Source organism: Mustela nivalis (genome assembly GCF_964662115.1).
Source record: "Mustela nivalis genome assembly, chromosome: 8".
NCBI classification, from domain to species: Eukaryota; Metazoa; Chordata; class Mammalia; order Carnivora; family Mustelidae; genus Mustela; species Mustela nivalis.
In genome coordinates this window covers 20,974,925-21,002,478 of record NC_139027.1, presented here as the reverse complement: position 1 = coordinate 21,002,478, position 27,554 = coordinate 20,974,925, and the positions used below count along the sequence as shown (strand labels likewise).

At 48.9% G+C, this 27,554-nt stretch overlaps 3 protein-coding genes and 1 pseudogene across 17 annotated transcripts in view; 1 reads left to right on the top strand and 3 right to left on the bottom strand.

The window, feature by feature from the left end:
• Positions 1 to 10,109, top strand: part of IFT172 (intraflagellar transport 172) — a 33,723-nt gene extending 23,614 nt beyond the window's left edge. For 8 of the 9 annotated variants that reach the window (XM_082744968.1, XM_082744973.1, XM_082744975.1 and 5 more), the window contains 22 exons: positions 127 to 224; positions 352 to 487; positions 572 to 688; positions 1,006 to 1,148; positions 2,022 to 2,115; positions 2,228 to 2,292; positions 2,476 to 2,656; positions 2,875 to 2,984; positions 3,098 to 3,227; positions 5,800 to 5,898; positions 6,066 to 6,175; positions 6,300 to 6,363; positions 6,485 to 6,571; positions 6,866 to 6,982; positions 7,558 to 7,668; positions 7,850 to 7,969; positions 8,465 to 8,560; positions 8,791 to 8,850; positions 8,936 to 9,034; positions 9,364 to 9,517; positions 9,657 to 9,748; positions 9,957 to 10,109. In XM_082744968.1, the coding sequence (XP_082601094.1) occupies positions 127 to 224; positions 352 to 487; positions 572 to 688; positions 1,006 to 1,148; positions 2,022 to 2,115; positions 2,228 to 2,292; positions 2,476 to 2,656; positions 2,875 to 2,984; positions 3,098 to 3,227; positions 5,800 to 5,898; positions 6,066 to 6,175; positions 6,300 to 6,363; positions 6,485 to 6,571; positions 6,866 to 6,982; positions 7,558 to 7,668; positions 7,850 to 7,969; positions 8,465 to 8,560; positions 8,791 to 8,850; positions 8,936 to 9,034; positions 9,364 to 9,517; positions 9,657 to 9,748; positions 9,957 to 10,046 (2,373 nt within the window). In that variant the 3' untranslated portion in view covers positions 10,047 to 10,109. The remainder of the gene's footprint in view (positions 1 to 126; positions 225 to 351; positions 488 to 571; positions 689 to 1,005; positions 1,149 to 2,021; positions 2,116 to 2,227; positions 2,293 to 2,475; positions 2,657 to 2,874; positions 2,985 to 3,097; positions 3,228 to 5,799; positions 5,899 to 6,065; positions 6,176 to 6,299; positions 6,364 to 6,484; positions 6,572 to 6,865; positions 6,983 to 7,557; positions 7,669 to 7,849; positions 7,970 to 8,464; positions 8,561 to 8,790; positions 8,851 to 8,935; positions 9,035 to 9,363; positions 9,518 to 9,656; positions 9,749 to 9,956) is intronic. The other variant, XM_082744972.1, reaches the window with a different exon arrangement.
• Positions 1 to 27,554, bottom strand: part of LOC309870608 (glucokinase regulatory protein-like) — an 878,156-nt pseudogene that overhangs the window by 54,802 nt on the left and 795,800 nt on the right. The window lies entirely within an intron of this gene.
• On the bottom strand, positions 10,184 to 11,828 carry KRTCAP3 (keratinocyte associated protein 3). 2 transcript variants are annotated; one of them, XM_082745205.1, is made up of 7 exons: positions 11,727 to 11,828; positions 11,405 to 11,589; positions 11,257 to 11,316; positions 10,878 to 11,084; positions 10,616 to 10,750; positions 10,393 to 10,505; positions 10,184 to 10,288 (listed from the first exon to the last, which is right to left on the bottom strand). In XM_082745205.1, the coding sequence occupies exons 1-7, from the start codon at positions 11,752 to 11,754 to the stop codon at positions 10,261 to 10,263; spliced, it is 756 nt and encodes a 251-aa protein (XP_082601331.1). In that variant the 5' UTR covers positions 11,755 to 11,828; the 3' UTR covers positions 10,184 to 10,260. The 2 variants fall into 2 exon arrangements, with proteins under 2 accessions (XP_082601331.1, XP_082601332.1); XM_082745206.1 differs by having other exon boundaries at positions 10,184 to 10,267; positions 11,727 to 11,827.
• NRBP1 (nuclear receptor binding protein 1) lies at positions 11,906 to 23,673 on the bottom strand. 5 transcript variants are annotated; one of them, XM_082745115.1, is made up of 19 exons: positions 23,257 to 23,661; positions 20,026 to 20,255; positions 19,337 to 19,459; positions 18,795 to 18,896; positions 18,074 to 18,163; positions 17,881 to 17,921; positions 17,419 to 17,513; positions 16,908 to 16,931; positions 15,822 to 15,905; positions 15,579 to 15,637; positions 15,327 to 15,425; positions 13,983 to 14,115; positions 13,707 to 13,812; positions 13,505 to 13,555; positions 13,272 to 13,407; positions 13,007 to 13,060; positions 12,843 to 12,906; positions 12,532 to 12,587; positions 11,906 to 12,455 (listed from the first exon to the last, which is right to left on the bottom strand). In XM_082745115.1, the coding sequence occupies exons 1-19, from the start codon at positions 23,426 to 23,428 to the stop codon at positions 12,351 to 12,353; spliced, it is 1,824 nt and encodes a 607-aa protein (XP_082601241.1). In that variant the 5' UTR covers positions 23,429 to 23,661; the 3' UTR covers positions 11,906 to 12,350. The 5 variants fall into 5 exon arrangements, with proteins under 5 accessions (XP_082601241.1, XP_082601242.1, XP_082601243.1 ...); XM_082745116.1 differs by lacking the exon at positions 23,257 to 23,661 and adding an exon at positions 22,477 to 22,652; XM_082745117.1 differs by lacking the exon at positions 16,908 to 16,931 and having other exon boundaries at positions 23,257 to 23,673.

The window sequence follows — 27,554 nt, the reverse complement described above, 5'->3', positions numbered from 1 at the left end:
TTGGGAAGGTTCAGAGTTGCTGGGAACACAGGTCACCCCCGAGTTGCGCTTCCCTGGCCACTCTGCAGCCCCCCGCTTCCCTCGGAAGCGCGCCCGAGGCTACTGGGGCTCTGTGTGTCTGCACAGCTGGCGATGAAGTGCATGAGGCCGGAAGACGTGTCAGTGCTGTACATCACCCAGGCTCAAGAGATGGAGAAGCAGGGCAAGTACCGGGAGGCGGAAAGGTGAGCCGCAGCCCTAGAGGAGGCATGCAGGGAGAGGGCTGCGTCTGAAGATGCTCACCGTCTGCCTAGAGTGCAGTGATGCGGGAATCTGGGTCAAGGAGGCCCCGGATGTCTCTCCCTTCCCCAGGCTCTACGTGACAGTGGAAGAGCCTGATCTTGCCATCACCATGTTCAAAAAGTACAAGCTGTATGATGATATGATCCGCCTGGTAGGGAAGCACCACCCAGATCTCCTTAGTGACACACACCTACACCTGGGCAAGGTGAGCCCTTCTCCGGTCTCGGCCATCTCTTCCCCGAACTGGCCCCACGTCCCCCTCGCCCCATCCTGACCCTCCTTTCCCCAGGAGCTGGAGTCTGAAGGCCGACTGCAGGAGGCCGAGTATCACTACCTCGAGGCTCAGGAGTGGAAGGCAACAGTGAACATGTACCGGTCCAATGGGCTTTGGGAGGAGGCCTACCGGGTAAGGAGTCCAGGTCACTCTGGGGACATGCCCGTCCCTCTTCCCCACTCTCAAGTGACGCATTCTGAACTGGTCATGGGTCTCTTTGGAAAACACCCATACCGACAGGCAAAATTTCACATGCGGTAGGAGGGGTCTGTGGACTACCTGAAGTCCATCCTTGGACCTGAGCAGGCTAACAGACCCCAAAACTGAGCCCTCTCCCTGTTCTAGTAGAAAGACCTGACCTTTGTCAAAGCTGCAGTCCGGTCAGAGAGGGGAAGGGAGCAGCCCTGTGGCCCTGCATGGGAGGATTGCCAAATGGCTTTGCTTCACAGGTGGCCAAGGCTCACGGAGGAGCTAATGCCCACAAGCACGTGGCCTATCTGTGGGCAAAGAGCCTGGGAGGAGAGTCGGCAGTGAGACTGCTCACTAAGCTCGGACTCCTGGAAGCTGCCGTGGACCACGCCGCCGACAACTGGTGAGGCCCCACGGCTTCTCTCCACTGGCCCCTTTCGAGACAGAGCCTCTACATAGACAAGGAAAACGGCTGTATAGCCGAGAAGTGTTTCTGAAAACGGAGGCAGGAGTGAAGAAATCCTTGGAAGAACGTGATGGAGAGGCAAGGAATGAATCAGTAGCTCTGCCCCTGTTCCCCAGGGGCTCAGAACAGTGTTTAGCTGCTCTAAGAAGATGGAAAGTGATCAGCTTTTCTCCTTCTTTTTCAAAAAGACCTTTTTAAGTAATTACTATAGCCAGTGTGGGGCTTGAACTCAACCTCAGATCAAGGGTCCCTCATTCTACAGACTGAGCCAGGCAGGTGCCCCAGAGAGAAGAGCTTTTAAAGTGAAGGTGCACTAAGCCAGTAATTGACTTCTGAGTAACAGAAGTGGGCTTCTGTTAAATGCAAAAAGAGCTTTTCTTAAGCAAATGTTACAAAGACCAGTAATAATCCTGCATGGAGTCAGATGGCTGAGGGTAGTCAATGTTTTAGAGAGACAGTTTTTCTGCTAGTATAAATGTGGCTCAGGAGGAAGTGGTGGAGAACCCGGAGCCCTCGCTCCCGAGGCAGAGTAGTGCTGTGAGGCTCACTGCGGTCCCCTGCCTCGCGCCCATCCCATTCCTTTATGCCCACTGGTCACAGGAAGCACAGGCTTTTCCAAGTGTCCCCTGACCCCCGTCCTCCTTTACGTGTCTGTGTGCTTCTGTGTCACTTCACATGGATTGTCTTCTCAGTCTGTCCTTTCCATCCCCTGGCCCCGTCTCTACCCTATTTGTTTTCTCTTGCCCTGCTCCGCCTCTTATAAAATGAAAGTACTGAGTAGGCAGACCTTACCTACACCTTCCATTTCAGCTCATTTGAATTTGCTTTTGAACTCTCCCGGCTGGCCCTCAAGCACAAAACCCCTGAAATTCATCTCCGATATGCTATGTACCTGGAGGATGAGGTATGGATGTGCTCCTTCTCCCTTGCTTTTGACCTTGATCTTCTCCTGTCTCCCGGCTGCCACGATGGCAATCTGCTTCTGATCGTGTGCGGCTGCCCTTCTGTCCCTACAGGGTAAATTTGAAGAGGCCGAAGCTGAATTCATCAGGGCTGGTAAGCCCAAGGAAGCAGTCCTCATGTGAGTTACCCGTCAATTCCTTACACCCGTCCTCCCAACCGCAGCCCTAGGACCTGGCATTGCCATCTTCACCTGAACCTAGTACCAATAAATCTTCTACCCCCTCTGATATGGCTGTCTGTCTCCCACTACTGAGGCCTCAGTCCTGTGCTGAGCCTCCCCTGTGTCCTCTTCTGGGAGCAGGTTCGTCCATAACCAGGACTGGGAGGCAGCTCAGCGTGTGGCCGAGGCCCACGATCCTGACAGTGTCGCCGAGGTGCTTGTGGGGCAGGCCCGGGGGGCCTTGGAGGAGAAGGACTTTCAGAAAGCAGAAGGGCTGCTGCTTCGGGCCCAGAGACCGGGCCTGGCCCTCAATTATTATAAGGTAGGGCACCGGATTCAGGACCATGAGGGGGAGGGGGAGAGAGTGTAAGAACCCACAGAGCACTACACTAACCAGTACTACTGGGAAAGATCCAGAGAGTTAGCTCTGGAGAGGTGCAAGGACCTAGGGATCCGTGGCCCATAGTATAGAGCACCTGTGTGGCAGTGGGACGGTGTCACGCCGGCCTCTGCCTTCCTGATACCTGGAAATCTGAGCAGGAGGCTGGATTATGGAGCGACGCCCTGCGGATCTGCAAGGACTATGTTCCGGGCCAGCTGGAAGCTCTGCAGGAAGAGTATGAGCGGGAGGCTACCAAGAAAGGGGCCAGGTATGAGGCCAGGAGGCAGCAAGTGTCGACAGGGCTGGAGGTTGGGTCACAAGGTGTGCACGGGATAGGCCACGCTGCCCAGCCTGTCCTGGTCACGTGTACTCTCATCTCAGGGGCATGGAGGGGCTCGTGGACCAAGCTCGCCAGTGGGAGCAGGCTGGAGAGTATAGCCGTGCCGTTGACTGCTACCTCAAGGTGCGGGGCTCAGGCAGCAGCAGCCTGGAGGAAAAGTGCTGGATGAAGGTGAGGCGGGCTCCACCCTTCCTGGCCGCCCACTTCCCGGACCGCCCTCACAGCCAGCATTCCTCCTCAGACATTGCTTTTTCCTCCTGGGCCTCTCATTTTCACTCAGGCGGCAGGTACCTGCTGAGTGCTTGCTAGATGCTAGAGCCAGAACTATGAAAACTATAAAAGGGGATCTGAGGCAGAACGCCTAACAGCCTGAAATTGGGGGAAGTTGGACACCACTGTGGCTCAGCTAACTGAGTACCTCGGTGAAGATCAAGGATGTGATTTGAAGTGGAGTTCAGAGGCGGGTGAGGTCCCGACTGAGAGGGAAGGAGGCTCTGTGAGGGAGGGGGCAGACCTGGGACCAGAGCTGGAAGGGCAAATCCAGAGGCCGGAGCTGGGGCCAGAAGGAAGCCAGGAAGAAAGCAGAGCCTCCTCCTCTACACAGAAGCTCCTAAAGAGAAGAATCTAGCCGGCTAAGCCAAGTCAGTAGGTTTCATCAATTCCGAAACATATATATAATCACATTTTATTATCTTAGAAATTGGGTTGCATGTAAAGTTTTATGTTTTTTTTTAAAGATTTTGTTTATTTATTTGACACAGAGAGAGATCACAAGTAGGCAGAGAAGCAGGCAGAGAGAGAAGGGGAAGCAGGCTCCCTGCTGAGTAGAGCCTGATGTGGGGCTCGATCTCGGGACCCTGAGATCATGACCCAAGCCAAAGGCAGAGGGTTAACCCAGTGAGCCACCCAGGTGCCCCTGCATGTGAAGTTTTAAATGATGTATCTGGGGTACCTGGATGACTTGGTGGGTAAAGCATCTGACTCTTAATTTTCAGCTCAGCACATGATCTAGGATTGTGAGATCAAGTTCTGCATTGGGCTCTGCACTGGGTGCGGAATCTGCCTTAGATTCACTCTTCTTCTCCCTCTGCCCCTCCCCACTCGTGCTGTCTAAAACAAAAAATAAGTAAATGATGCATCTTTGATTCAGAGAAATATGGTATTAGGAGTTTGAGGGGGATGAGATTGATCAGCTCTCTAAATAAAATGTTGGAGCAGTGATGCCACTGCAGAATTCCCCTCGGGTTTCAGAGGCCTTGGAACTGAAGAGCCCTTAGTAGTTGGGTGGGGGCGGTATAGAAAGGACTGATGGTTATGCAAATTTAATCAGCAAGTGTGTTTGAAGCACCTGCTGTGTTTTACTCTGGAGCATTGTTTTTTGGCATCTGTACAGGACTATACCTTCTATAGATTAGTCAACTTCCCAGATGGGGTGCTTTAAGCTTTGGGATTTGGCAGGTAAAGAAACCAAGGCAAGAATAGGTGCCTGGATGGCTTAGTTATTAAGCCTCTGCCTTCAGCTCAGGTCGTGATCCCAGGGTCTTGGGATCAAGCCCCAAACCTCTGGTTCCCTGCTCAGCGGAAGCCTGCTTATCCCTCTCCCATTCCCCCTGCCTGTGTTCCCTATCTCGCTGTCTCTCTCTGTCAAACAAATAAATAAACTCTTAAAAAAAAAAAAAAATAGGTGGGGGAGAGACTAGGAAAATTTAGGCAGACTATAGCTAAAATGGGCCATGTATGTGGAAATTAAAATCCAATGAGGATGTCAGGATCACAGTGGAAAGAGTAAACTTACAGATTGCTCAGGTTTGTAGAATTACTGAGTTTTAGGGCTGGAAGGGGTCTCCAAGGTCATCTAGAGCAGCACTGTCCAATAGAAATAGAATGCAAGTCACAAAGTTAAGTCATACAGGTAAGTTTAAAATTTCCTAGTATAGCTGCATTCAAGTAAGTAAAAAGAAACATAAGAAAACAAGAATATTTTACCAAATCAAATATAGCTAAACTCATTTTAACATGTAATCAATACTTTGTCGATTTTTTTAAAAGATTTTATTTGAGTGAGAGAGACAGGGTGTGTGCATGCACTCACAATGGGGAGGGGAAGCACAGAGGAGGTGGGAGAAGCAGACTCCCCGCTGACATGACCTGAGCCGGAGGAAGACAGTTAACTGATCTAGCCACCCAAGTGCCCCTTATTGATTGATTGTATTATTGATACTACTGATTTCTCAACTTACTGAGATACTTTGCATTCCTTCTTTCCTACTAAAACTGTGAAAACCGTGTATATTTATATACGTGTATATTTAACCGGACAGCGCATGTCAGTTGGGACTTGCTGTGCGTGACTAGTGGCTTCTGTTCTGGATGGTGCAAATCAGACCAGCCGTCACTTACAGAGAAATTGAGGCACAGAAAAGCCCAACACAAATAGTTGCAGAAAGTCTTCTTTCTCTGTACCACACTGCCAAGATTCTGTTTGTGACAAAGAACTTGAGAAGCCAGTTTGTCTGGGAGGGGCAGGATCAAACGCAGAGACCTCAGACAGCAGAGAGTGTCTGACAGATGGGTCCACTGGTGGTCATTTCAAGGCTATGAGGGACCATGAGGCAGGTCTTGCCCGGGAGAGTAGAAGGTGCAGGAGAGAAGGTTGGCAAGTGAAGGAAAAAAGACCAGGCTGAGGACACGCAGTGGTATTTTGTCTCTCCTACCCATTGTCATCTTCTCTTCCACCTCTCAGGCAGCTGAACTCGCCATCAAATTTCTGCCTCCCCAACGCAGTCTGGAAGTAGTTCGGGTTGTGGGACCCCAGCTGATTGGAATTGGAAAGCACAGTGCGGTAAGTAGCGTGCTGGGACTGAAAAGAAAAAGATTCCCCGGAGAGGGGTGGAATGGTGCCATCTACATGAAAGGCATGTGAGGTCGGCCTCCTGGCAGGTGTGACCTGCAGTTAGTTCTGTGGAAACAGGGGAGATGGTCTCCAGGCTCTTATTTCCTACCGTGCAGGCTGCAGAGCTCTATCTGAACCTAGACCTAGTCAAGGAAGCGATCGATGCCTTCATTGAGGGTGAGGAGTGGAACAAGGCTAAGCGTGTGGCCAAGGAGTTAGATCCCCGGTAAGCTGCTGACCCCTTCTCTCCAGCAAATTCTCTTCGTTTTGTAAAGAGGAGGAGGAAGTTCTCATGGGAAGGGTGTGCGTGCTGGGACCGTGTGGCGCTAGATCCCTGCACATCTTCACAGGTATGAAGACTACGTGGACCAGCATTATAAGGAGTTCCTCAAGAACAAGGGCAAAGTGGACTCGGTGAGACTTGCAGAGTTATCAAGAGGCGAAACGTATGAGGGCTCAAGGGACTTTCTTCCTCCTCTCCCTGCTCATGTCCTCTCTGTCCTCTTAACTCTGTCTTTTTTCCACTGCTCCATAGCTGGTGGGTGTGGATGTGGTGGCTGCTCTGGACCTGTATGTGGAGCAGGGCCAGTGGGACAAGTGCATTGAAACGGCTACCAAGCAGGTACTGCTCTCCTCCTCCCCTCCCTAGCTCTTCCAGACATTACCCCTTGGCTCTCCTTGCCCCAGAGCTGTATCTCTTACTTCCTCCAAAGCCCAACCCCAGAGATCCCTAACCAGCATCAGAGAGTCAGTCTTCCACCCTTTTGAAACTGGAGTCAGAGGCCTAGCTGGGCCTGACTTGCATAGGCCTTTGCCTCCAAAACAAATCCATGGCCTCAGGTTACCACCCCACGCTCACTGCCTGGTCTTATTGATGGCCAACCTCCCTCATGCTTTTCCACCATCTCTGGGACAGAACTACAAGATTCTGCACAAATATGTGGCTTTGTATGCGACTCACCTGATCCGAGAGGGTGGCTATAGCCAGGCACTGGCCCTGTACGTGCAGCATGGAGCCCCTGCGAACCCACAGGTACCAGCCTGCTCCTTGGAGTGATGGTCTCCCCAAGGAAATTCTTACGTCTCCTCAAAACCCACCCATCCCCTCGGGAACTGTCTTCTCAAAGGATTCTTTTAGAGAGCATCCTGCCCAGAGACCCACACCAGCCTCTTCTGAAATGTACAGCCTCTCAAGGCTTACCATTTGAGGAAACATTCAGCAACCTCCCCATGCTCTTAGCTAATACTGGGAATGGCCTTTCAGAGATGAATCTTAGTAAGATGAATCTTAGTAAGGCCCTAGAGGTGCACACACCTCTAGGGCCTTACTAACCTCCCTCAGAGACCAATCGCTGCTCTCCTCTCTGAGCACCCCATCTCCCTGGAATATCAGCCCATTAACATTGGGACTGTCCACACCCAGACCACCAGTTGTAAGAAAGTTATTTTCTTACTTTTGTCTTCCAAAAAAGGATCAACACTTTCTCCCTCACTGTCCCCTAGCTCCTCCACATGCACACTGACAGCCCGTTTCCTCTTTGGCCCCATGTGCACTTTCTCTTCTAGTTACCCCTTCTCACTCAGCTCTCCTTTCGCCACCACCCCTAGAACTTCAACATCTACAAAAGGATCTTCACAGACATGGTGAGCTCCCCTGGGACCAACAGTGCTGAGGCCTATCACAACTGGGCTGATCTTCGGGACGTGCTCTTTAACTTGGTGAGGAAGTCGGCTCTGTGACAGAGTGACAAGGCTACCCTACTTCTTTGTCCTCGTCTCTTCTTTGAGGCACATAAATATTTACCTTCAGATGGGCCGCACTTTTGTCCATGTCCATGGCCATGAGCTCTCTGGCCCTCCTCCAACCCCTGACCCGGGCTGCGCTCTCCTCCTGCTCTAGTGTGAAAACCTGGTGAAGTCTAGTGAGGCAAACTCTCTAGCCCATGAGGAGTTCGAGACGATGCTGCTGATTGCGCATTACTACGCCACTCGCTCGGCCGCCCAGAGTGTCAAACAGCTGGTGAGATGGCGGGGAGGGGCACTCAGTCTTAAGAGAAGCATCTTCCAATGCATGAAGTTGAATAAATTCAAGTTCTGGATTCTCAAGCTTGGTCCACTTCTCTCGTAGCTTCTCTTCCATTTAGACAAATCTACCTCTCACTGAGGTGGCTTTCTTCCTGGACTCCTCCACGACTTTCTTCGGACTCTGACCACATAGTTCCATCCTCATTATACTTAAACATCCAAATCCCACAATTTCTGCATTGATCTCTTAAGATATACACATCCTTTTGGCTTGTGATCACGTATTGTAAATTTGCTATGCATACTTGAATAACAGAAATAATCTAGGCTTAGTTCTCTGTGCCCAAGAAAAAGATCCAGAACTGCTTGAGAGTAATTTAATATGTATTACTGGTTTTCTGGTTCTGTGGCTGCCTTAGCCATAAGGTTACTGGGCTGGTAGCTCAGTCTCTATGTGCCAGGATCATAATGCTTTGATTTTAATCTGTAGGAAACTGTGGCTGCCAGGCTTTCTGTTTCACTCTTACGCCACACCCAGCTCCTACCTGCAGATAAGGCCTTCTATGAAGCAGGCATTGCGGCCAAGGTGAGCTGGGACGAGGAAGGGTGTGGTAGAGGAGACAGGGAAATCAAAAGTTGGAAGGTAGACTTGGAAGGTAGAATGCCTGGTCTATTCAGGCAGAGCAAAGCAGAGTGTGGGGCTGATGTTATGGAGGATACCGTGTTCTTGTGTCTTCCTGGATTCCTCCTCCTCCCTGGAAGAGCAGCATCCAAGCCCAGCTGCTCACTCCCACTTGCAACTTTTCTCTGTTGCAGGCAGTTGGCTGGGAGAACATGGCATTCATCTTCCTCAACCGCTTTTTGGATCTGACCGATGTGAGTAAAGAAGTTGTGCCCAGAGGGCCGGAGGTTTCACCTGTCATGGAAATTGTCTATCTCATGGCTGCCCACTCTGCCGCAGGCAATTGAAGAAGGAACGCTGGATGCCCTTGACCACTCTGACTTTCAGGATACAGACATTCCCTTTGAGGTGCCACTCCCAGCCAAGCAGCACGTACCGGTAAGAGCATGAGACTGGAGACTGGGGAAGTCCTCACCAGCATGAGGGTGTTTTGAAGGGAGGACACTTTATCCCTTTATGTTGGTCCTCCTAACCTTTGTAATGGGCATCAGCTGGCAACGTCTGTGGAAGGGCCTCAACCCTCACTATTCCTTCAGTGAAAGTAGAAGCAGAGAAAAAAGAAAAGGTGGTGACGAGGAACCCCATCCAAGGAGGATCACATATGGGGAAAAGATGGTGCACAGGATGACAGTTTAGTAAGACTCCCAACTCCCCACCTTCCACTTGCCCTGTCCTGCGTGAAGATGCTGCTTCTTTGTCCTTCCCAGGAGGCTCAGAGGGAAGAGGTTCGAGACTGGGTACTCACAGTCTCAATGGACCAGAGGCTGGAGCAGGTTCTGCCTCGGGATGAACGTGGTGTGTACGAAGCTTCCTTGGTGGCAGCGAACACTGGCGTTCGGGCACTACCCTGCCTCATTACAGGTACACAGTCCTACACCTGTCCACGTTCCATGGTGGGCGGAAGGGGAGGGGGAACAGCAGGCTCAAGAGAGTATTTTACTCTGAAATTGCTCTTGGTTTTCCCTCTCAAATGCCAATTTGTTTTTTTCTTCTCCCAAAGGATACCCCATTCTGAGGAACAAAATTGAGTTTAAGCGGCCAGGGAAGGCAGCTAACAAGGACAATTGGAATAAGTTTCTTATGGCTATCAAGGTTAGAGAGGGAGATTTGGAGGGTGCGGGTGGGGAGAGCAGCACTGAAAAGTGAGAAACCGCTAGAAGGGTGGGTGGGAATGTCAGGAAGGCAGGAGCAGGCCCTGGACTCTGCTCTCCTTACTGAGATGGGGTTGATTTTCTTTAGAGAAGGAGTGCTTTTCCTTAGCACTAATGAGTTCCTCTCTTATTCTACTGTTCGTCTACAGACTTCCCACAGTCCAGTGTGCCAGGATGTGCTGAAATTCATTAGTCAGTGGTGTGGAGGGCTACCCAGCACCAGTTTTTCCTTTCAGTAACCAGTAGGCCTCAGGGAAGAGTTATTGGATTCTCTCCCTCATTAAAGTCTTGTAGGTAATGGAGATCACTGTGTTCTTTGATCAGAGTCATCCCCAACGTCAGCTTCGTGTCCTTCCCCCCTCAAAGGAAATCATCATCAAGTTTTAGTACTTTTATTACAACTGTTTACATCATCTTGGGGTTTATGTCACCATTGTGAACTGAGCCTCCGGATCAGCACCTGCTCCATAGAAGGGAGAACCTGAGTCAGAGCAGAGGGCAGGCAGCACAGCAAAGGACTTGACCCAGTTCTAAGAATGGTTCCCTGCCTCCCCCCTTTCCTAGGCCCCAATTCTCATGGATTACCTGTCCTCAGCCCAGCTTTTCTGTGATGCCTGCATTTCTTGATTTTGATCCAGTAGCTGCTCATTTTCCTGTCTTTGACACTTGGGAAGTTCAAGCTCTGTCAGTGCCTCTAGCTGTAGGGGAGGATGGAGTTAGTACTCCTGCCTTGAATTATACTACAGTTCAGCACCTTTAAACACAGCCAGTCCCTGTTGAATGAGCCCTTCCTGTTTATCTTCCTTACCTGCTCCTGAAGCCCTTCCTTCCTGCAGGGCCCAACCCCACGTAGGGTGAGGGCAGCCACACAGCAGTAACCAGATAGGGCCGCCTCTGCTGCAGACATGAGCAAAGAAGGGATCCAGAGAGCCAAGGCTGTATCCTAAAAGGTGACGAGGGAAGGTGGGGGACTGAGAGGGAGCAGGACAGAAGTGGCAGGTAGGGGTGGTTTAAAGGGCAGGGCTAAGGCCCTGTAGAGTGCAAAAAGGCCAAGAAGAGCATGCACTCACATAGATTCTTGTGGGGTCAAACGGGCAGTCAGACCGTCCAGGCCCCTGGTCCACCGGTAGCAAAGGATCCAGCAGTCCTGGATGGCAATCAGCAATGAGACGACGCCCACCGTTGGCCACAGTGAGTGACACAGCAAGGAGGAGGCCCAGGGAGCAGGCCGCAGACAAGAGCAGGTTCCCTAGAGCTACTGCCAGGAGGGCCCAGTGCTGGCAAGGGCAGAAGATCAGAGTGAGCAGCTGCTCGCAAGCCTGCCTGACACTCCCACTGATAAGACACCTTGCTGTCTCTGAGGCTCCTCCTCCCACTTAAAGACGAAGCCATCAGGTCGTCATTTCCCTGATTCCAGGCCCCATTAAAGCTCCAGAAATCCCCTCTCACCAGTGGTGGGCGCAGAAGGTTCCTGGATGCCAAGAGGGCCACAAGTCCCACGGAAACACTCTGGAAGACACAAAGCCTGAAGCCCGCGCTGCTCTACGCTCCGCCTCCCCTCCCCCACGCCCGTGGACCCGCCCCGCCCCGCGCTCACCAGCAGCCCGGAGCCCACGGAGATGACATTGGCCGTGGTGTACTCCGGGGTGACGGCGCCGCGGGGATTGGCCACGTGTCGCAGGACTGTGCCGTGCAGCACGGCCCCCAGGAGCAGGTTCACGTGGCCCACCAGGATCAGCGCGAGGCCCACGCGCATAAGCCTCCGGGGACCGCGGGCCGCGTCTGCAAAGCACGGGGGTGAGGGGCAGGCCTGAGCTGGGAAAGGAACCGGAGGGCGCCTCGTGGAGCGCCCCCGAACCAAGGTCCGTGGGGCGGGTCGCCGGCGGACGCAGGGGCCCGAGCCCGGGGCCGGAAATTACCGAATTCGTAGAGGCGGCAGCACCTCATCGCGGCCGTCCGCGCCCCGCCGTAGGGCAGCTCTACCTGGCTCCGGCCCCGCCCTCGCCCGCCCCGCCCCGCCCCCTCGCCACCTGAAGGCCCCACCCCGAGCACCCCCGCCCCCTGCCGGGGAATGCCGGCGCACACACACACCAAGCTCTTAGCAAAAAGTAGACTTTTATTACAGCAGCAACTGAGGCGAATCGAATGGCCCCCCAGGGCCACCACTGCAGCACCACCCTTCTCTCCCGCTCCGTCCGCCCCAGCGGGATTGTAGAATTCAGCTCCCCCAGTGCCCGTGGGCCTCCTTTCCACACAGGCTGGGCGGGAGCCGCCAGATCAGCTACTAGCCCCCAACTAGAAGGCGGCTGCTGAGAAGGCCCAGGCCCACGTCTGTGCAAAACAAGTAAACAAAGTGCAGAGGGGAGGCAGAGAAGGGGAAGGGGGAGGGTGATGCTCAGAACCAGGGAGCCCCAAAGCCCTCCTGAATAATAAAGGAGAGAAGGGGCTTCACAGGGTAATACTGACTGGGGGGAGGGGGCAGGAAGGCTGCTGCCATCTAGTGACGGCCACAGCTCTGATTAGGGGCCTGGCCCGAGGGAGCTCTAAGAGGAGACGGTGACAGCGGCTGAGTTGAGGGTGCTGTTCCTGGCAAAATTGAACTTGTTCAGGGTCTCCTCTAGCAGAGAAGTCAGTCGGCTCTGGTCAGCCTGGGGGAGAAGAGCTGGGTGAGACAGGGCAAGAGGAGAATGGAGTTGCCAGGGCAGCCGGAGGCGGAAAGCTCACCTCGCTAATGAAGCCCAGCTGCACCAGCTCCGCTGCCAACTCGGGGATGTTCTCATCTGACAGAGCAAAGGGAGAGGGTGAGCACAATGTGGGAGCAGTGGGCGCCCAGCCCTAGTCGGGTCAGCCTGGCTGGGAAAGAACGACACAAGCAGAACTGTTGCGTCCACCCTCCGGTTTTAGGAGCTAAGATATCCGTTCTGTGTGCCTCAGAATGTGTTGCTGCCTAGTAACCTTCCTCCCCGCCCCTAAGAATGTCCCTCACAGATAAGACTTAAGAGACTCTCATCCTCTGAGGGAAAGGAGAGACTCACTTGGCATTAGATCACAGCTCAGGTGCCGGTTGAGTTTGTCCTCCAGCTTCAGAAGAAGCGTCAGCTGGAGAAGAGGACAGTCAGAAGATGAGGCTCCTCTTTCCCACTCTCCCCCCCTTTCTCCTGGCCACCCAGCCCTCTGCAACCTTGGCCCCCAGCCTTACATGGTGTTTGACTCCCTCCTCCACTGACTCAATGTTGCACTGCATCAGCACCACCTACGGAGAGGACACGCATAGGGTCAGCACAGTAGTATCACCAGGCAAAAAAAAAAAAAGCCCCGAACAGCTAGAAGACTTTCCAGCCCACAGGACAAGCTTGCTAGAAACCAGAAACACACTCTTTTCCCTATAGGACAAAGCCTCACTTGATGTGTCCTCTTCTCCCTTCCACCATGACCATAGAGACCTCCACATCCACAGAGCCCACCTTGCGGGTCTCCACCTCAGCTGGTTCAGGTGTTGGAGTCTTGACAGACGGGGGCACAACAGGTGATGTCACCTCCTCCTGCTGTGGCTGCTGGGGCCGAGGTAGCCCAAAGGCTGTCAAGGGGTAGATCCCATTCCTAGAGTGAGATCAAACAGGTCACATGGGTTCTGTGAATGCCTCAAGACACCCACCCTGCTTCCTAAAGCAAGCCTTTCCTCTCACCCTTCTCTCACCTGACATCTTCAAGGAATTTATCCAATTCCAGAGCTGGTGACTGAGAGTACCTGCAGGAGAAAAGAGAGAAAACACGTGAAAGGAAGGAAATAAGCAAAACAGCAGGTTCGACAATTCCCAAAGAATTAACAGTTGACAGAACCCTCAGTGAGAGTGACAAATCTGTCCCTTTCAGACCCTCTCGGAGAGTTGGTTACTCACAAAGTCTGAACTGGTTCTCTTCCTGGTCCCGCAGGGATTTCAGCCAGTACAGCACTGGTATCCATGTTTTTGGTGATCTCCTCCAGAGCATTCTCTGGGATCATGTCTGGAGGACATGATGAAATGGAAAGGATAGATTAATATCAGGGAAGACCCAGGGGTCCTGGGGGGAGTAAAGAATTCCTTTGGAAGTGGAAAAGGAAAGAGGGCATTGCTAGCGATACTTGTTAATGCTCCGACAGGAAGAAAATTCTTAGCAGGGCCAAAGGGACTCACGTTGGTGTCCCACAATGCAGTGGGCAGCAAGGAGTTTGAGCGAGGGCACTTCAAACAGTGCTGGGTGGAACAGAAGTTCTCTGGCTGTTGGTCTGCGAGCAGGCTCAGAATGCAGGCACTTTTGAATGAACTCCTAGAAAAGGGAAAAGAGGAAGTAGAGTAGGCAGCTGGCAACCAGGCCACTGTGTTCATCACGATACTTCGTCATTCATTACACTTAGCACAGACTTCGTACATACTAGACAGTCAGCACTGGTTGAGGGAATAACTGTTACTCCTCCTGAAACGGCTTTGAAGATTCTAAGGTATTAACATGAAAGGTATTGTTCAGAGTTTTTATGGTTTTACTTGTTTTTCTACTCTCCAACCACCAGCTTTCTCTCTCTCTTTTTTTTTTTTTTTACTATTCAAACTTCCAGATTTTTTTTTCTGATTTTCTACTTCTATGCTTTAACAGACCACTCACTGCCTCCCTTCCTCTCCGTCTCTCACCAAAATTACCTTCTCTGTTCCCAAATCTATCTGTTGTGGTCAATAGTATTCACCATCTTTTTCTTTTCCAAGCCAACTACCACAATTTCCTTTTTCTCTTACAATCATTTATTTAAGTTCACTGATTTTCCCCAACCTTCCTCTACATACACACACAACCTCATTTCCCACCTCCCATAGATCATCCCAAATAATTAACCTGCTTTTCTTTTCCTCCTTATAAACTTAAAAGCCAAGAAGGTCATATACCTAATCTGTCACTTGAATACCCCAACCTAAAGCTGAATTAGAAATTTACTCCACACTAGCCTCAGGACTTCCCCCTAGTCTCCCTGTCACACCATCTAATGAGTTACAAACTATCCTTGTTTGGACCTTCCTCTCCAGCCTCTTACTATAGTCTATCTACTGATTCATAACCTTATACCCTTTAAATCTTAGCTCATTATTTCAGAGCACTTTCCCTACCTAAAACTATATAAATATAGAAGCCCACATGACAAACTTAATTCAAACTGATCAATTTGCTTAAAAATATCAAGATGGCTGTCTGAGAGCATATACCAATTGCCTGAAGTAACCATTAGTTTACCTCCAGGCAGACACAACTGAATCAATACACAACCTTTATCCCCAATACTACCCATCTTAAGCCCTTAACCAGTGTGTGTATATACAAAAAACAAGGTAAGTACCACCTAGGGAAATATTCAAATAGCCACTGCTTTTGCTTGTCCTTGCTACTTTCTGTTTTCTTGCTCTTAGAAGAGAGTATATTCCCAGTAAGTAAAAACGAAGAAAAACCTAAAGACATTTCAAAGTCTGTTGAGAAGGGATCCAGAAGGTTCTTACTCTCTGTAATGGGTCTTCTAGAAGCTGAATGGCACTGCTGATAGCTTCCTGTGGCACATATGAGGACTCTCCATTGCCCTGAATCTCCAGCACTGCCATCTGCAGGGAGGGGGAATAGAAAAGCCCAGTAGAAACTTCAGAACTTCAGTGCTCCAGAATCACCCTCTCAAGACCTTACTTGTCCTCTCTCCATTTCCCCTTCCATCTTCTAACTTGACCCCTTTCCATCACCACTGCCTGTGGTTTCCTCACCTCCAGTGCACACATGCCAAAGGAGTAGATGTCCACTGCTGTTGTCACATTAGTGACTTCTAGGGAAAACAGAGAAGCCTTTGTTTAATCAGAGGATGGGAGCAAGGGGTGGCAGAAATGCCTTTTAAAAACTTTTTGTAAGCCAGCAGAGAACTACAAGTTTCAGTTCTATTGCCTCTGGGCCTCAGGTTATAAGGTAGAAACCTGGGGAACAGGGAGAGGGGAGAGAAAGTGGTGCCTCACCTCCATACTCTGGTGCAAAGAAGTGTAGATTCTTCTGCTCTTCCCGACAAGTCTTCACATGATTGTTGATAGTGTCAGGAGCCACTGGGAGTAGGGGAGATACCCACAATCTGACCACCACCAACAAAGCACAGTCTCACTCCAGAGAGAGGTCCCCAGAAGCCAAATTCTCTCCTGAAGACTCTAACCCTCAAGGCGCAAACCTGTCCTTTTCCCATCTTGAACCACAGACTAAACATGAACACCACCTACTTCCACTTTCTGGGGTCTACCTCTTCTCATTTAAAGTCCCTAGGTCAGTAGCAACAAACACTCCACACTAAACTAATAGGCATATAGGGGCCTTGGGCTGGCCAAGAAGCAATGGAGGCTAAGGAAAAACTTTTGCTTGTGATCTGCTCACCTTCCCCCAAGTTCAGGAATATATAATCCCGGTCACATGAAAATGTGTGGTCTAGTTCTTTCAGCCACCCTCAAATAGCATAAAAGCATAGGCAGCCCTTCCTAATCTGGGACACTTAAACATCCCAGAAACTTGGATGATTAAAAAAAAAAGGTAAGAAGAAATAACAATACTACAACCAACTAGACAGCCTCCTTCTTACCCACCTTTACTGACTGAAACTCAAAAACAGCTCAAAGTTGAACCAATACCCTGGAATCAGTCTCACATTTAATCCACCAAAATTGTAGACTCCTGCTCTACTCCCTGTTGTTCAACATTGCAGCCATAGGCCTGAACGAGGAACCAGGGCCGGGCCCAATTTGGACTCACTCAGATCGTAAACAATGACTACAAGTCACAGAGAGTCTGGGAACACAGTATGATTTAGGGAATCATCCTGATGATGAAGGGAAATAAGAATCCAGGACATAAATGGCCAGCCAGGCAGAAACCACAGGAAACAAGCAAGTTATGGAAGGGCAAGCAGGTGGAGGGCTGGTAGGGAGAAGCCAAGCAGGCATAACTAGGCAGGGAGGCAGGGGCACAGGGCTTGCTCCCACGACTGCATGCACTGGGCAGCCGCAAAGGGGAGCAGAGGGGGCACGAACAGAGCCCCACATGGGGCAACAGGGAGCTCTCACCATTAGCAAAAATCCTATGAAAGACTGTTGGGAACAGAGCAGCCCGTAAGCGGGAGGGAGGAAAACAGAGAAAAGTTGTGAGCGATGGAGCAGCCAAGCCCCAGACAAATGGACACACAAACCACACACAGACACGGCACACAGAAATGTTATACACAGCACACAGATACACAGCAAATGAAAGCACTCACAGCAGGCACAGCCTGGAACCTCCTTTGGTAGGGTCTGGCCCCAGGGGCTCAAATCAGACCTTAGACCCATCTCTTTGCCCTTTCCCAACCTCCTATCAAGGTGTCTGGATTAACCCGCTTCCCTCCAAAAAAGGTGTAAGATTAGTCCCTACCCCCTAATTGACTGGCCTCTCCCTATGAATTACCCTAGCAAAGTCCTATCTCTTACCACCAGCCCAACATCTCAGAATTTTGCTCTACTCTCCCCACTCCTTGCATCTTACCCCCGTGGTTCCCAAATTCCCGAGGCTCCCCTGCCCAGAACCTCTCCCTCCCCTCACCAGAGCCAATCTTGATGAGTCCGTTGTGCTGGATGAAGATGGTGTCACAGGTCAGGTTCCCATGGATGATGGGGGGGTCACAGGAGTGCAGGTAGCTGTGGGGGCACTGGGCTGTTAGAGGGGCCACTGGGAAATTAAGGGCAAGGGGAACCCAAGGGTTAAGAGGAGCAAGGGCCTGGTCTCCTGCTGGTCACCACAAAGATAATCCCCACACTCTGAATCTCCATTATGTCTGGTGAGTTAAAGAGCTGGATAAGCACTAGGAGAAAGAGGCGGGAGACAGTATCGTGGTTAGGGCATTAGAATGGACCCTTTACAAGACCATAGGGGCCTAATCTTGACAGTACAGGACTCAAAAAAAGTGGGCAGAGCCAGAAAAAACCAGCAGAATAGTGCCCTAAAATCTGTTTGGAGGAACTAAATCAGGAAATAGGGGAAAAACACTAACCAGATCCTACTTACCTAAGGGCAGAGAGGATTTGCGTGCACCAGCGCTTCCAAGCCTGAAACAGTTTGATCAAAGGGTCAGCAGTAATCCCCTCTCTTAACCCTCCAACTAGTTTCCCTCCATCCCTTCCTGATTAGCTTCATGATTACTATAATCTTTTTAAAACCCCCATACCAGCCTAAAGCTTTGTCTGTTCTCCCTCCATACCTTTTCATTCATAGTCTTGTGGTTCTTTTTGGTCTTCTTCAGAAACTGCTTAAGACTCCCAGATGACATGTATTCTGTGATAAAAATGACCTGGAGAGGTAAAGCACTCAAATAAGGTCGTAAAGTAGAAATAATCCCCTACCTGATGACATGTACACCAGATACATATTAGACCTGGAAGCTGGTGGTGGTGGTTGTTTTAAGTTTCCCTCCTTTTGTTGTTAGCACCACATCCTCAGATTTAACAGGATGAAAAAAACTACTCAACTATAAGAGCTATGGAAGTAAGGAAGCCTGGGTGGCTTAGTCTGTGAAGTGTCTGCCTCTGGCTAAGGTAATGATTCCAGGATCCTGGGATCAAGTCCCACATCTGGCTCCTTGCTCAGCGGGGAGCCCGCTTCTCCCTCTGGCTACCACTCCCCCTGCTTGTGTGTTCTCTCTCTCTGACAAAAAAATAAAATCTCAAAAAAAAAAAAAAAGAAAAGAAAAGAAAGAAGGAAGGGAAAAAGAGAAGAGCTGTGGGAAGGAAACAAAAGTTTGCTCATTTCTGCCCCACCCATCACCAGACAAAAGGCACAAGACATAGGCAAAGCCCTGCTCTCATCTCCACAATAGCTGATTCCAGTTTTGTTCCAAAACTACCTTATTTTCACCTCTGAATGTAAAAAGAACAATACATGTAGCTGGTCTTTTTGCGGTAAGCTCAAGAAAAAGTTCTTACCCTGGCCTTGTTCTCTTTAATGTCAGCCCAATACTTGTGAAACTTAACAATGTTGAGATGTTCCAACTGAATCAGATTATCAAACACAGCACGGACTTTTTCCTGAGAGCAGGGGAGAGAGTGGGATTAACAGGGTTCAGAAACCACTACAATTCTGAAAAGCCATTCCTTATCCCTCCCCAGAAATGATCTAACCCCAACATACTCTCCTCCTAATAGGCTTCTCAACGCCAATTCCTCTTGAACACCTGCATTCTTTTTTTAATTTAAATTCCGTTAATTAACATAAATGTATTATTTAAGGGGTACAGGTCTATGATTCATCAGTCTGACAGAACACCTAGCACTCACCACAACACATACCCTCCCCAGTGTCCATCACCCAGCCATCCCATCTCCCACCCACCTCCCCTCCAGCAACCCTCAATTTGTTTCATAAGATTAGGAGTCTCTAATGGCTTGCCTCCCTCTCTGGTTTCGTCTTGTTTCCTAACACCTGCATTCTAACTCCACACAGGCCACATCCTTTCACCACCACCTACCTCCTGCAGCTTGTAGTTCTTGCGTTCAGAGAACTGGACCTCATTCCACACAACCTCTACACCCTCCTCTGTATCCATGGCCAGGTATGCACTATCAATACCTGGTACGTTCCGCTGATTCACCTGAGAAGAAATTCAAATGGAAAGGAATTACTAGGGCGCCTGGGTGGCTCAGTGGGTTAAGCCGCTGCCTTCGGCTCAGGTCATGATCTCAGGGTCCTGGGATCAAACCCTGCATCTGGCTCCCTGCTCAGCAAGGAGTCTGCTTCTCCCTCTGCCCCTTTGCCGCCCAGGCGTGCCCACACACACACTGTACTTTTAACAAATAAATGGATAAAATCTTAAAAAAAAAAAAACCTAAAAATATTATAAAAGTAAAAGAGTAACTACAGATATAGCAGTTACCAGAAAAAGTACTATATAGTATATTTTTTTCAAGGCACACAGCTACTTGGAAGAAAAACAATTCTCTGAAGATAAATGTCATTAGCTTGTCCAGACAGGCACAGGACAACTGCTGAATGTTATTCCCTCCTGCTGAGCAGAGAGCCTGCTTCCTCCTCTCTCTCTCTCTGCCTGCCTCTCTGCCTACTTGTGATCTCTGTCTGTCAAATAAATAATAAAATCTTTAAAAAAAAAAAAAAAAAAAAGAATCCACTCCCCCAAGAGTGACACTACCATCACCTTACCTCTTCTCGCCTTTTCTGCCACCGCCCACATGGTGACTCTTCCAAGATCTCAGACTCATCTTCGCTTTCTTCTTCTTCCTCTGGGGAAGCGGCTGAGGTCGTGGAAGTCACAGGAGGTGACACCGATGTGAGGCCAGGAGCTGAGGATGAGGATTCTACCTTTGGGTCTGAGCCGCTACTTACTACTGTCTGGGACTCCCCCTCCGACATGCTGGAACGAACACTCAGGCCTGCATTGGTTGGGGCAAGGATGGAGAGAGAAAGAAGAAAGGGTCAGGACAGATCTACAAAGATTTAACTCTGAGGCATCCAGGTGGCTCAGTCAGTTAAACATCCAACTCTTGATCTTGGCTCAGGTCTTGATCTCAGGGTCATGAATTCAAGCTCCATGTTGGGCTTCACGCCTAATCTTAATAACCTCCTCTGGGTTTCAAAAGAAAACAAAACATACACCTCCCTTTAAATCCAAAATCAAATTAATCCTGTCTGAACACTGAAGCATTAACTACTCTCTTAGTCTAGAGAAGGGAACTTATCTTGGTTGAAGACGACCCACCAGGAGTGGCAAATCTAAGATTTATGACAATAAAACCCCCATTAGTAAGGTCCAAATGAACAGCCAAATCAGGGACAGACACCACTCCTTCTCAGCAATACTCACCCAACAGCCTTCCCTTTGAATCCTCACCTGTCTCTATTTCCACTGTGCTCAAGAACTAAGCTCTGTAGGCCTTGTTCAGATGACTCCAGACCCCAAAAGGTTTCACTGATTCAGCCCTAAGGGTACACTCGCAGCAAATTTACCCAGCTGAAACCCTCTGCTAATTTTTCCACTAGAATTCTGGCATTTGCTATCCATCCCTCCTATACGCAGATCAAGTTTGCCAGTCCAGGCTGAGGCTACCCCTGGCCCAGGTGACTAGCAGTGGTTAGTGACTTCACCCCTGATGACCTCACCTTCCCTGTGATGTGAGTGTGCAAAGGGGTATTGGTTAGCAACATTTTTTTTTCATTCACTCATTCAACAAATGTTTATTAAGCACTTACTGTAGGCCAAGCACTGGGCTAGGTACTTGAGATACAATAGTGAATATAATAAATGAGGTGCCCACATTCATGGAGCCACAAATTTAAACGGATCTAGGACTTTCAGCTTCCATTTCATTCACATGGCTCAAAGCTCCACCCTCTGAGATAACAGATATGACAGAGATATTTCCTCAAGAACAAGTAACTTAAGGGACACCTGGGTAGCTCAGTTGATTAAGCATCTGTCTTGGCTCAGGCCATGATCCTGGGGTCCTGGGATCAAACCCTGCATCTGGCTCCCTGCTCAGCAAGGAGTCTGCTTCTCCCTCTGCCCCTTTGCCGCCCAGGCGTGCCCACACACACACTGTACTTTTAACAAATAAATGGATAAAATCTTAAAAAAAAAAAAAACCTAAAAATATTATAAAAGTAAAAGAGTAACTACAGATATAGCAGTTACCAGAAAAAGTACTATATAGTATATTTTTTTCAAGGCACACAGCTACTTGGAAGAAAAACAATTCTCTGAAGATAAATGTCATTAGCTTGTCCAGACAGGCACAGGACAACTGCTGAATGTTATTCCAAATCTCTAAGAACAAAGGCTGTGAAGGAGTTGAAACCTGTGTGTGCTGGGCTCAAAGGAGTGCTCCAGTATGAAAGTGGCATTCTGGGAAAGTAGACTTCCTCCTCTAAATCTGCTCAGAATACAGAAGCCTCTGATCTAAACCAATCTTGAAAAGCCTTCATTTTAGAACTCTTGGATACCCAATCTCCACCCCCAGCCTACACTATGTATAACCCAAATCAGGAGATTCTTAATAGAAGACATTCTAGTAAATACCAGAGAACCACAACGCACTACAGAGAAAATCCAGCAAGATATTTTTTCCCTGTCATTTTCTAGGCCCTGCCCATCAGAGTGTATTCAACCAGCCAAGAAAGCTACTATCTGTATGTCTTAGTAAACTACCCGAAAACGATTTAGAAATCATTTTCCTTTTCCTTCCCTTGAAAAATAAGAAAATGGTAAGAAAGTTCATACGGATTATTTCCTAGAGCAGCTAGATTTATAGACTGTATCTTGAATCTGAACAGCTAAGTAAAGTTTCCAACTAGATTACAATAGGAAATACCAGTGACGCTCTAATACAGGAAGCCAGTTACCAATGGGCTCTAAAGAAACCTCTGAACTCAGGGCACAGACAATTAATCCACAGAACACCACAAAAGAAGCCAAACCTTTACCAGCCACAGACATGTCCTTGGAATGTGCTGGTCTTCTCCCTCCCCAATCTTTCCCCAGCAGGCAAAATGAAGGCACTGCCCAAGATCCCCCAGCACTCCCCTCCTGCTGAAAAAATCTTTGTAACGCTGGGGTTTTCATCTCAGGGTCCTTCAGAGGTGTAAGAGATCACATACGGAAAAGGTCATTTACGCCCCTACAAGGGACTCTCCTCGCCGCCTCCAGCAACCCCGAGAATACTGTGTTCACTTCTGAGCAGTGTAGGTAGATCGTCGCGCAAAGTTTTTCTCGGAGACTTTTATTTATTGGACTGCAGCCCCTCTGCATGTCGACTCCTCAGCAACAGCTCACAGGCCACGGGCCTCTGAGCCACTCTCACCCCGAGCAGACCAAAGGGCCTCCGGGACCCACAGGACCGTCCGCTCAGACGTCAAGCAAGCGCAGGGGACGGCTTCGCGCTCCAACAGGTCGTCCTGCCCGCTGTCTGCAAGGGAGCGCCCGCAGGCCCGGGAGCCAGCGGCCGCCACCTCATCAAAGGCCGGCCCCGCGGCGCCGTCAGGGGCGCAGGCCACGCCCCCGCGCAGTCAGCGCGCCGGCCTCCGCCAGCAGGCGCGGCCCCGACGCTGCGCTTCCGCAGGCCGCGGGGCCCGCCACCACCGCCCCCGCCGCCGGCCCCGCCTCTCGTCAGCCCCAGTTCGACACGAACGCCAGGGCCTCGCGCTCCGCGACGGCAGAATTCCGGGTCGCCGCCACTCAGGGCAGGCCGGGCGGGCCCGGCAGAGACCGTGGGGCCGCGGCCGCCCCTTGGCTCCGGCGGGCCGGGCCTGGGCCGCCGAGCGAGTAGAGCCGCCACCAGACACCCGCCTGCCAGGGTCCCAACGCCCCGGGCCGCGGAGACCGACCCTTCCTTCCCTTCGCCGAGCCCCCTCCTCCCTTCCAGTTCTGTCGGTGCTCACCTCCCGACTCCGCTCCCCGCAGTCTGCGCTTCAGCTCCAGCTCGGGTTCGGGGCCGCGGACCAGAGAGACTCCCTCACAGCTGCGCTCCGCAGCGCAACCGAACTGCGGGCCCCGCCCTCGCGGCGTCCGGACCAACAGATGGGCGGTGCCGCTGGGCCGTTGGGTTTCCATTGGATAAGGCGGTCAAGATGGGCGGTGCCCCGGGAAGACGGTAGCTTGCCTGCTTAGTCTTCAACCCGGTCTCCTCCCCTTGAGCCTGTCCGGCCGAGACCTCTCCGAGGCTACGGTGTGTTCGTTATCAACTGAGGCTGATCGCTCTGTCCACCCCTCCGTCCAGTCTAGGTGCCCCCGATGATTCTGCTGGGCGAAAGGAAGGCCTTCCCTCTCTTCTTGAAGGCGCCATGACAGTTCTGGTCCGACTAAAAGACAAAAGGAGCGAAAGACGCAACCTCAATCCGGGAGGAGCACCCACCCACTTTAATTATTTAGGGGGGCGAGACTGCGCAGGACACCAATTCTTCAGAAAGCTTAAAAATTGTCCTGAATATATGCTAAGTTGCATAGCACGGATATTTGCCAAAACTTTGCAGGAGGTTTTCACAGATAACTCGTTTGACCCTCATAAGAAACCGAAATTATCATTCAGTGCTAGTTGACAAATGCAAAAAAATGAATCAGAGACATTAAGCTATTCACCAAAAGTTGATAGGAGCCAGATCTAGCATTCAAACAGTAAGATTTGTCAAAGGCTTCCTTGAAAAGATGTTTGGGAAGAAATTTGGATTGACTTCGAGTAAGTGGAAAGAAAAGATTCTGGATGAGCCCATTGATCTGCGAAAACTAAACCCGGAGCCTGAGCGGTATAAATTCGCTGTGCCATTAGACATACGTTGTGGAGGGAGGAAGATGAATCAACTATCACAACCTGGGAATGTCATAATCACTAAATTTTACTGCCCTTAAAGGGACTCTCTAATCCTTCTTAACTAATATAAAGAAGGATACCGTATCTGGCAGAAGCCCTCTATTTTCTCAACTCTTCACCTCAAAATAGTTATTTTTGCAATCTTTCGTCCTTTGATTCTTTTACCTTTAAAAGAGAGCACTTGGGGCGCCTGGGTGGCTCAGTGGGGTTAAAGCCTCTGCTCAGGTCATGATCCCAGGGTCCTGGGATCGAGCCCCACATGGGGACTCTGCCCAGCAGGGAGTCTGCTTCCATTCCCCTCTCTCTGCCTGCCTCTCTGCCTACTTTTGATCTCTGTCTGTCAAATAAATAAATCTTAAAAAAAAAAAAAAGAGAGAGAGAGAGAGAGCAATCACACACTCTTATAGAAAGCTGCTGGAAGTTGCACATCTCGTTTTGGATATTTAAAAAAATGCATCTGTCCACCAAAGTTAGCATATAATTTCAGAAGAGTTGAGGTTTAATAACTTTGTTCTAATCTTCAGAGGAAGGTTATTCCTCCTCCTCTCCAGGTTAACTTTTTTTCCTTGTGGGCTCCAAAGCAATTGGAGCCCCTGGTCCACTATAAACATTCATTAAATATCAGTACAAATTATTATATCTCATTCTCTTCTCTCTGGTCCTTATTAATCAACCTTTTCAACTAGCTCCTTTCAAATATGCATCGAGTACCCATTGGCATCCTGCAGCTCTCATTTTTATTTTTAACTTTTCACTCTTTTAACTTTTCACGTTTAAAAATCTCAAAAACTGCATTTTTGTCACCTCATTATTTTTTCTCTGCTTTAAAAATGTTTAAAAATCAAGTATTTCAAAAATATTTAACATAGTGTAACAATATTGAATAGCTTCTATGTGCGGTGGTCCACTGTTTTAATTGCCTTATGACATATTAACTCATTTAATCCTCCCAAGAATCTTATGGAATATTGTGAATTAACAGTTGCTATAGAATGTGAAAATCTCTTGTAACCCTACTTCACCAAAATAATTAAGACTTTGATGCATGTGTCCCCCTTTTTTTACCCTGCATACATTAATATATGTGTGTATAATTTAAAATGAAAGCAAGCTGATACTACATAATCTTTTTTAGTTTACTCTGTTGCTTTTTTCCATGGCAGCTCATATAGCATTACTTTAATTTTTAACCACTGTAGAGTATTCCACTGTCCAACATTTAATTAGTAACAGGGGGCATCAGGGTTATGTCCAACATTTACTATTATTTATTTATATTATTCATTATAAATAAAGCTATAATAAAGTCTTGTTGCACACATCTTTGCTTGTTTGTGAAAATTTTTTTATACATCCTTAAAAATGGAATTGCTAAGTCAAGAGCTAAGAACATTTTAACTTGAATAGATATTGCCAAGTTACTCTTCAAAAAGATATCAAATAATATCAAGAATATGCTAGGGTTTAGGGGTGCCTGGGTGGCTCAGTGGGTTAAGCCTCTGCCTTTGGGTCAGGTCATGATCTCACGGTTCTGGGATCAAGCCCTGCATCAGGCTCTCTGCTCAGCAGGGAGCCTGCTTCCCCTTTCCTCTCTGCCTACTTGTGATTTCTGTCTATCAAATAAATAAAATCTTAAAAAAAATTAAAAAAAGAATATGCTAGGGTTTAGTGGCCCTTGGGTGGCTCAGTCAGTTAAGCATCCAACTCTTGAATTTGGCTCAGGTCACCATCTCAGGGTCCTGGGTTTGAGCCCAGTGTCAGGCTCCTTGCTGAGGACAGTATGTGCTTGAGAGTTTCTTTCCCTCTCCCTCTGTCCTGCCCCCACCACTGCTTGCACTTGTGCGCTCTTTCAAAGAAATAAAATATATTTTTTTAAAAAGGGTAGTTTTAGGTTTACATCAAAATTGAGATGATTCAGAGATTTCCTATATAGTTACTGTAGCCCATATACATAGCTTCTCTCCCATTACCAATATCACTCACCCGAATGGTATACATTTTACTGGAGATGAACCTACATTAACCTATCATAATCACCCGAAATCCATAGTTTATTATGAGGTTCACTCTTGGTATTGTACATTCTATAGGTTTGGACAAACATATGATGACCTATATCCATCATTTATCATAACAAAGCATTTTTACTCCCCTAAAAATCCTCTGTGCTCTCCCTTCCCATCCCCAGCAACCACGAATACTAATATCTCTATAGTTTTGCCTTTTCCAGAACATCATGTAGTTGGAATCTTACCAACTTTTTAAATTGGCTTCTTTTGCTTAATGATATGCATTTAAAGATCCTTTGTGTGTTTTCATGGCTTGATAGCTCTTTTTTTTTTTTTAATTTTATTTATTTGACAGACAGAGATCACAAGCAGGCAGAGAGGCAGGCAGAGAGAGGAGGAAGCAGGCTCCCCGCTGAGCAGAGAGCCCGATTCGGGGCTCGATCCCAGGACCCTGGGATCAGGACCCGAGCCGAAGGCAGAGGCTTTAACCCACTGAGCCACCCAGGCACCCCTTGATAGCTCATTTCTTATTAGGACTGAATAATATGCGATGATCTCGATGTACCACACTTTATCCATTCACATACTAAAGGACATCTTGTTTGCTTCTAACTTTTGGCAATTATGAGTAAATAGCCCATAGTTATCTGTGTGCAGGTTTTTGTGTGAATGTAAGTTTTCAACTCCTTTGGGTAAATACCAAGAAGTGAGATTTCTTTTTTTAATAGGTAATTTATGAAGTTTATTTTTACTTAAACTCAATTAATTAACATAGAGTGTATTATTAGTTTCAGAGGTACAGTTCGGTGATTCATCAGTTGTATATAACACCCAGTGCTCATCACATCTGTGCCCCCCTTAGTGCCCATCACCTCACCTTAGTTAACCCATCCCCCTTCCCCCCCAGCAGCCCTCAGTTTGTTTCCTATGATTAAGAATTTCTTACGGTTTTTCTGCCTTTCTAATTTCATCTTATTTTTCCCTCTCTTCCCCTATGCTCCTCTGGTTTTTTTTTAAGATTTTATTTATTTATTTGACAGAGAGAGATGAAAAGCAGGCAGAAAGGCAGGCAGAGAGAGAGAGGAGGAAGTAGGCTCCCCGCTGAGCAGAAAGCCCGATGTGGGGCTCGATCCCAGGACCCTAAGATCATAACCTGAGCCGAAGGCATCGGCTTAACCCACTGAGCCACCCAGGTGCCCCTCCTCTGTTTTCTTAAATCCTACATATGAGTGAAATCCTGTAATTGTCTTTCTTTGCTTAGCATAATACCTTCTCGTTTCAACCATGGCAAGATTTCTTTTTTTTTTTCTGACTGCTGAGTAATATTCCATTGTATATATACACATATAGAAAATAAAATCTT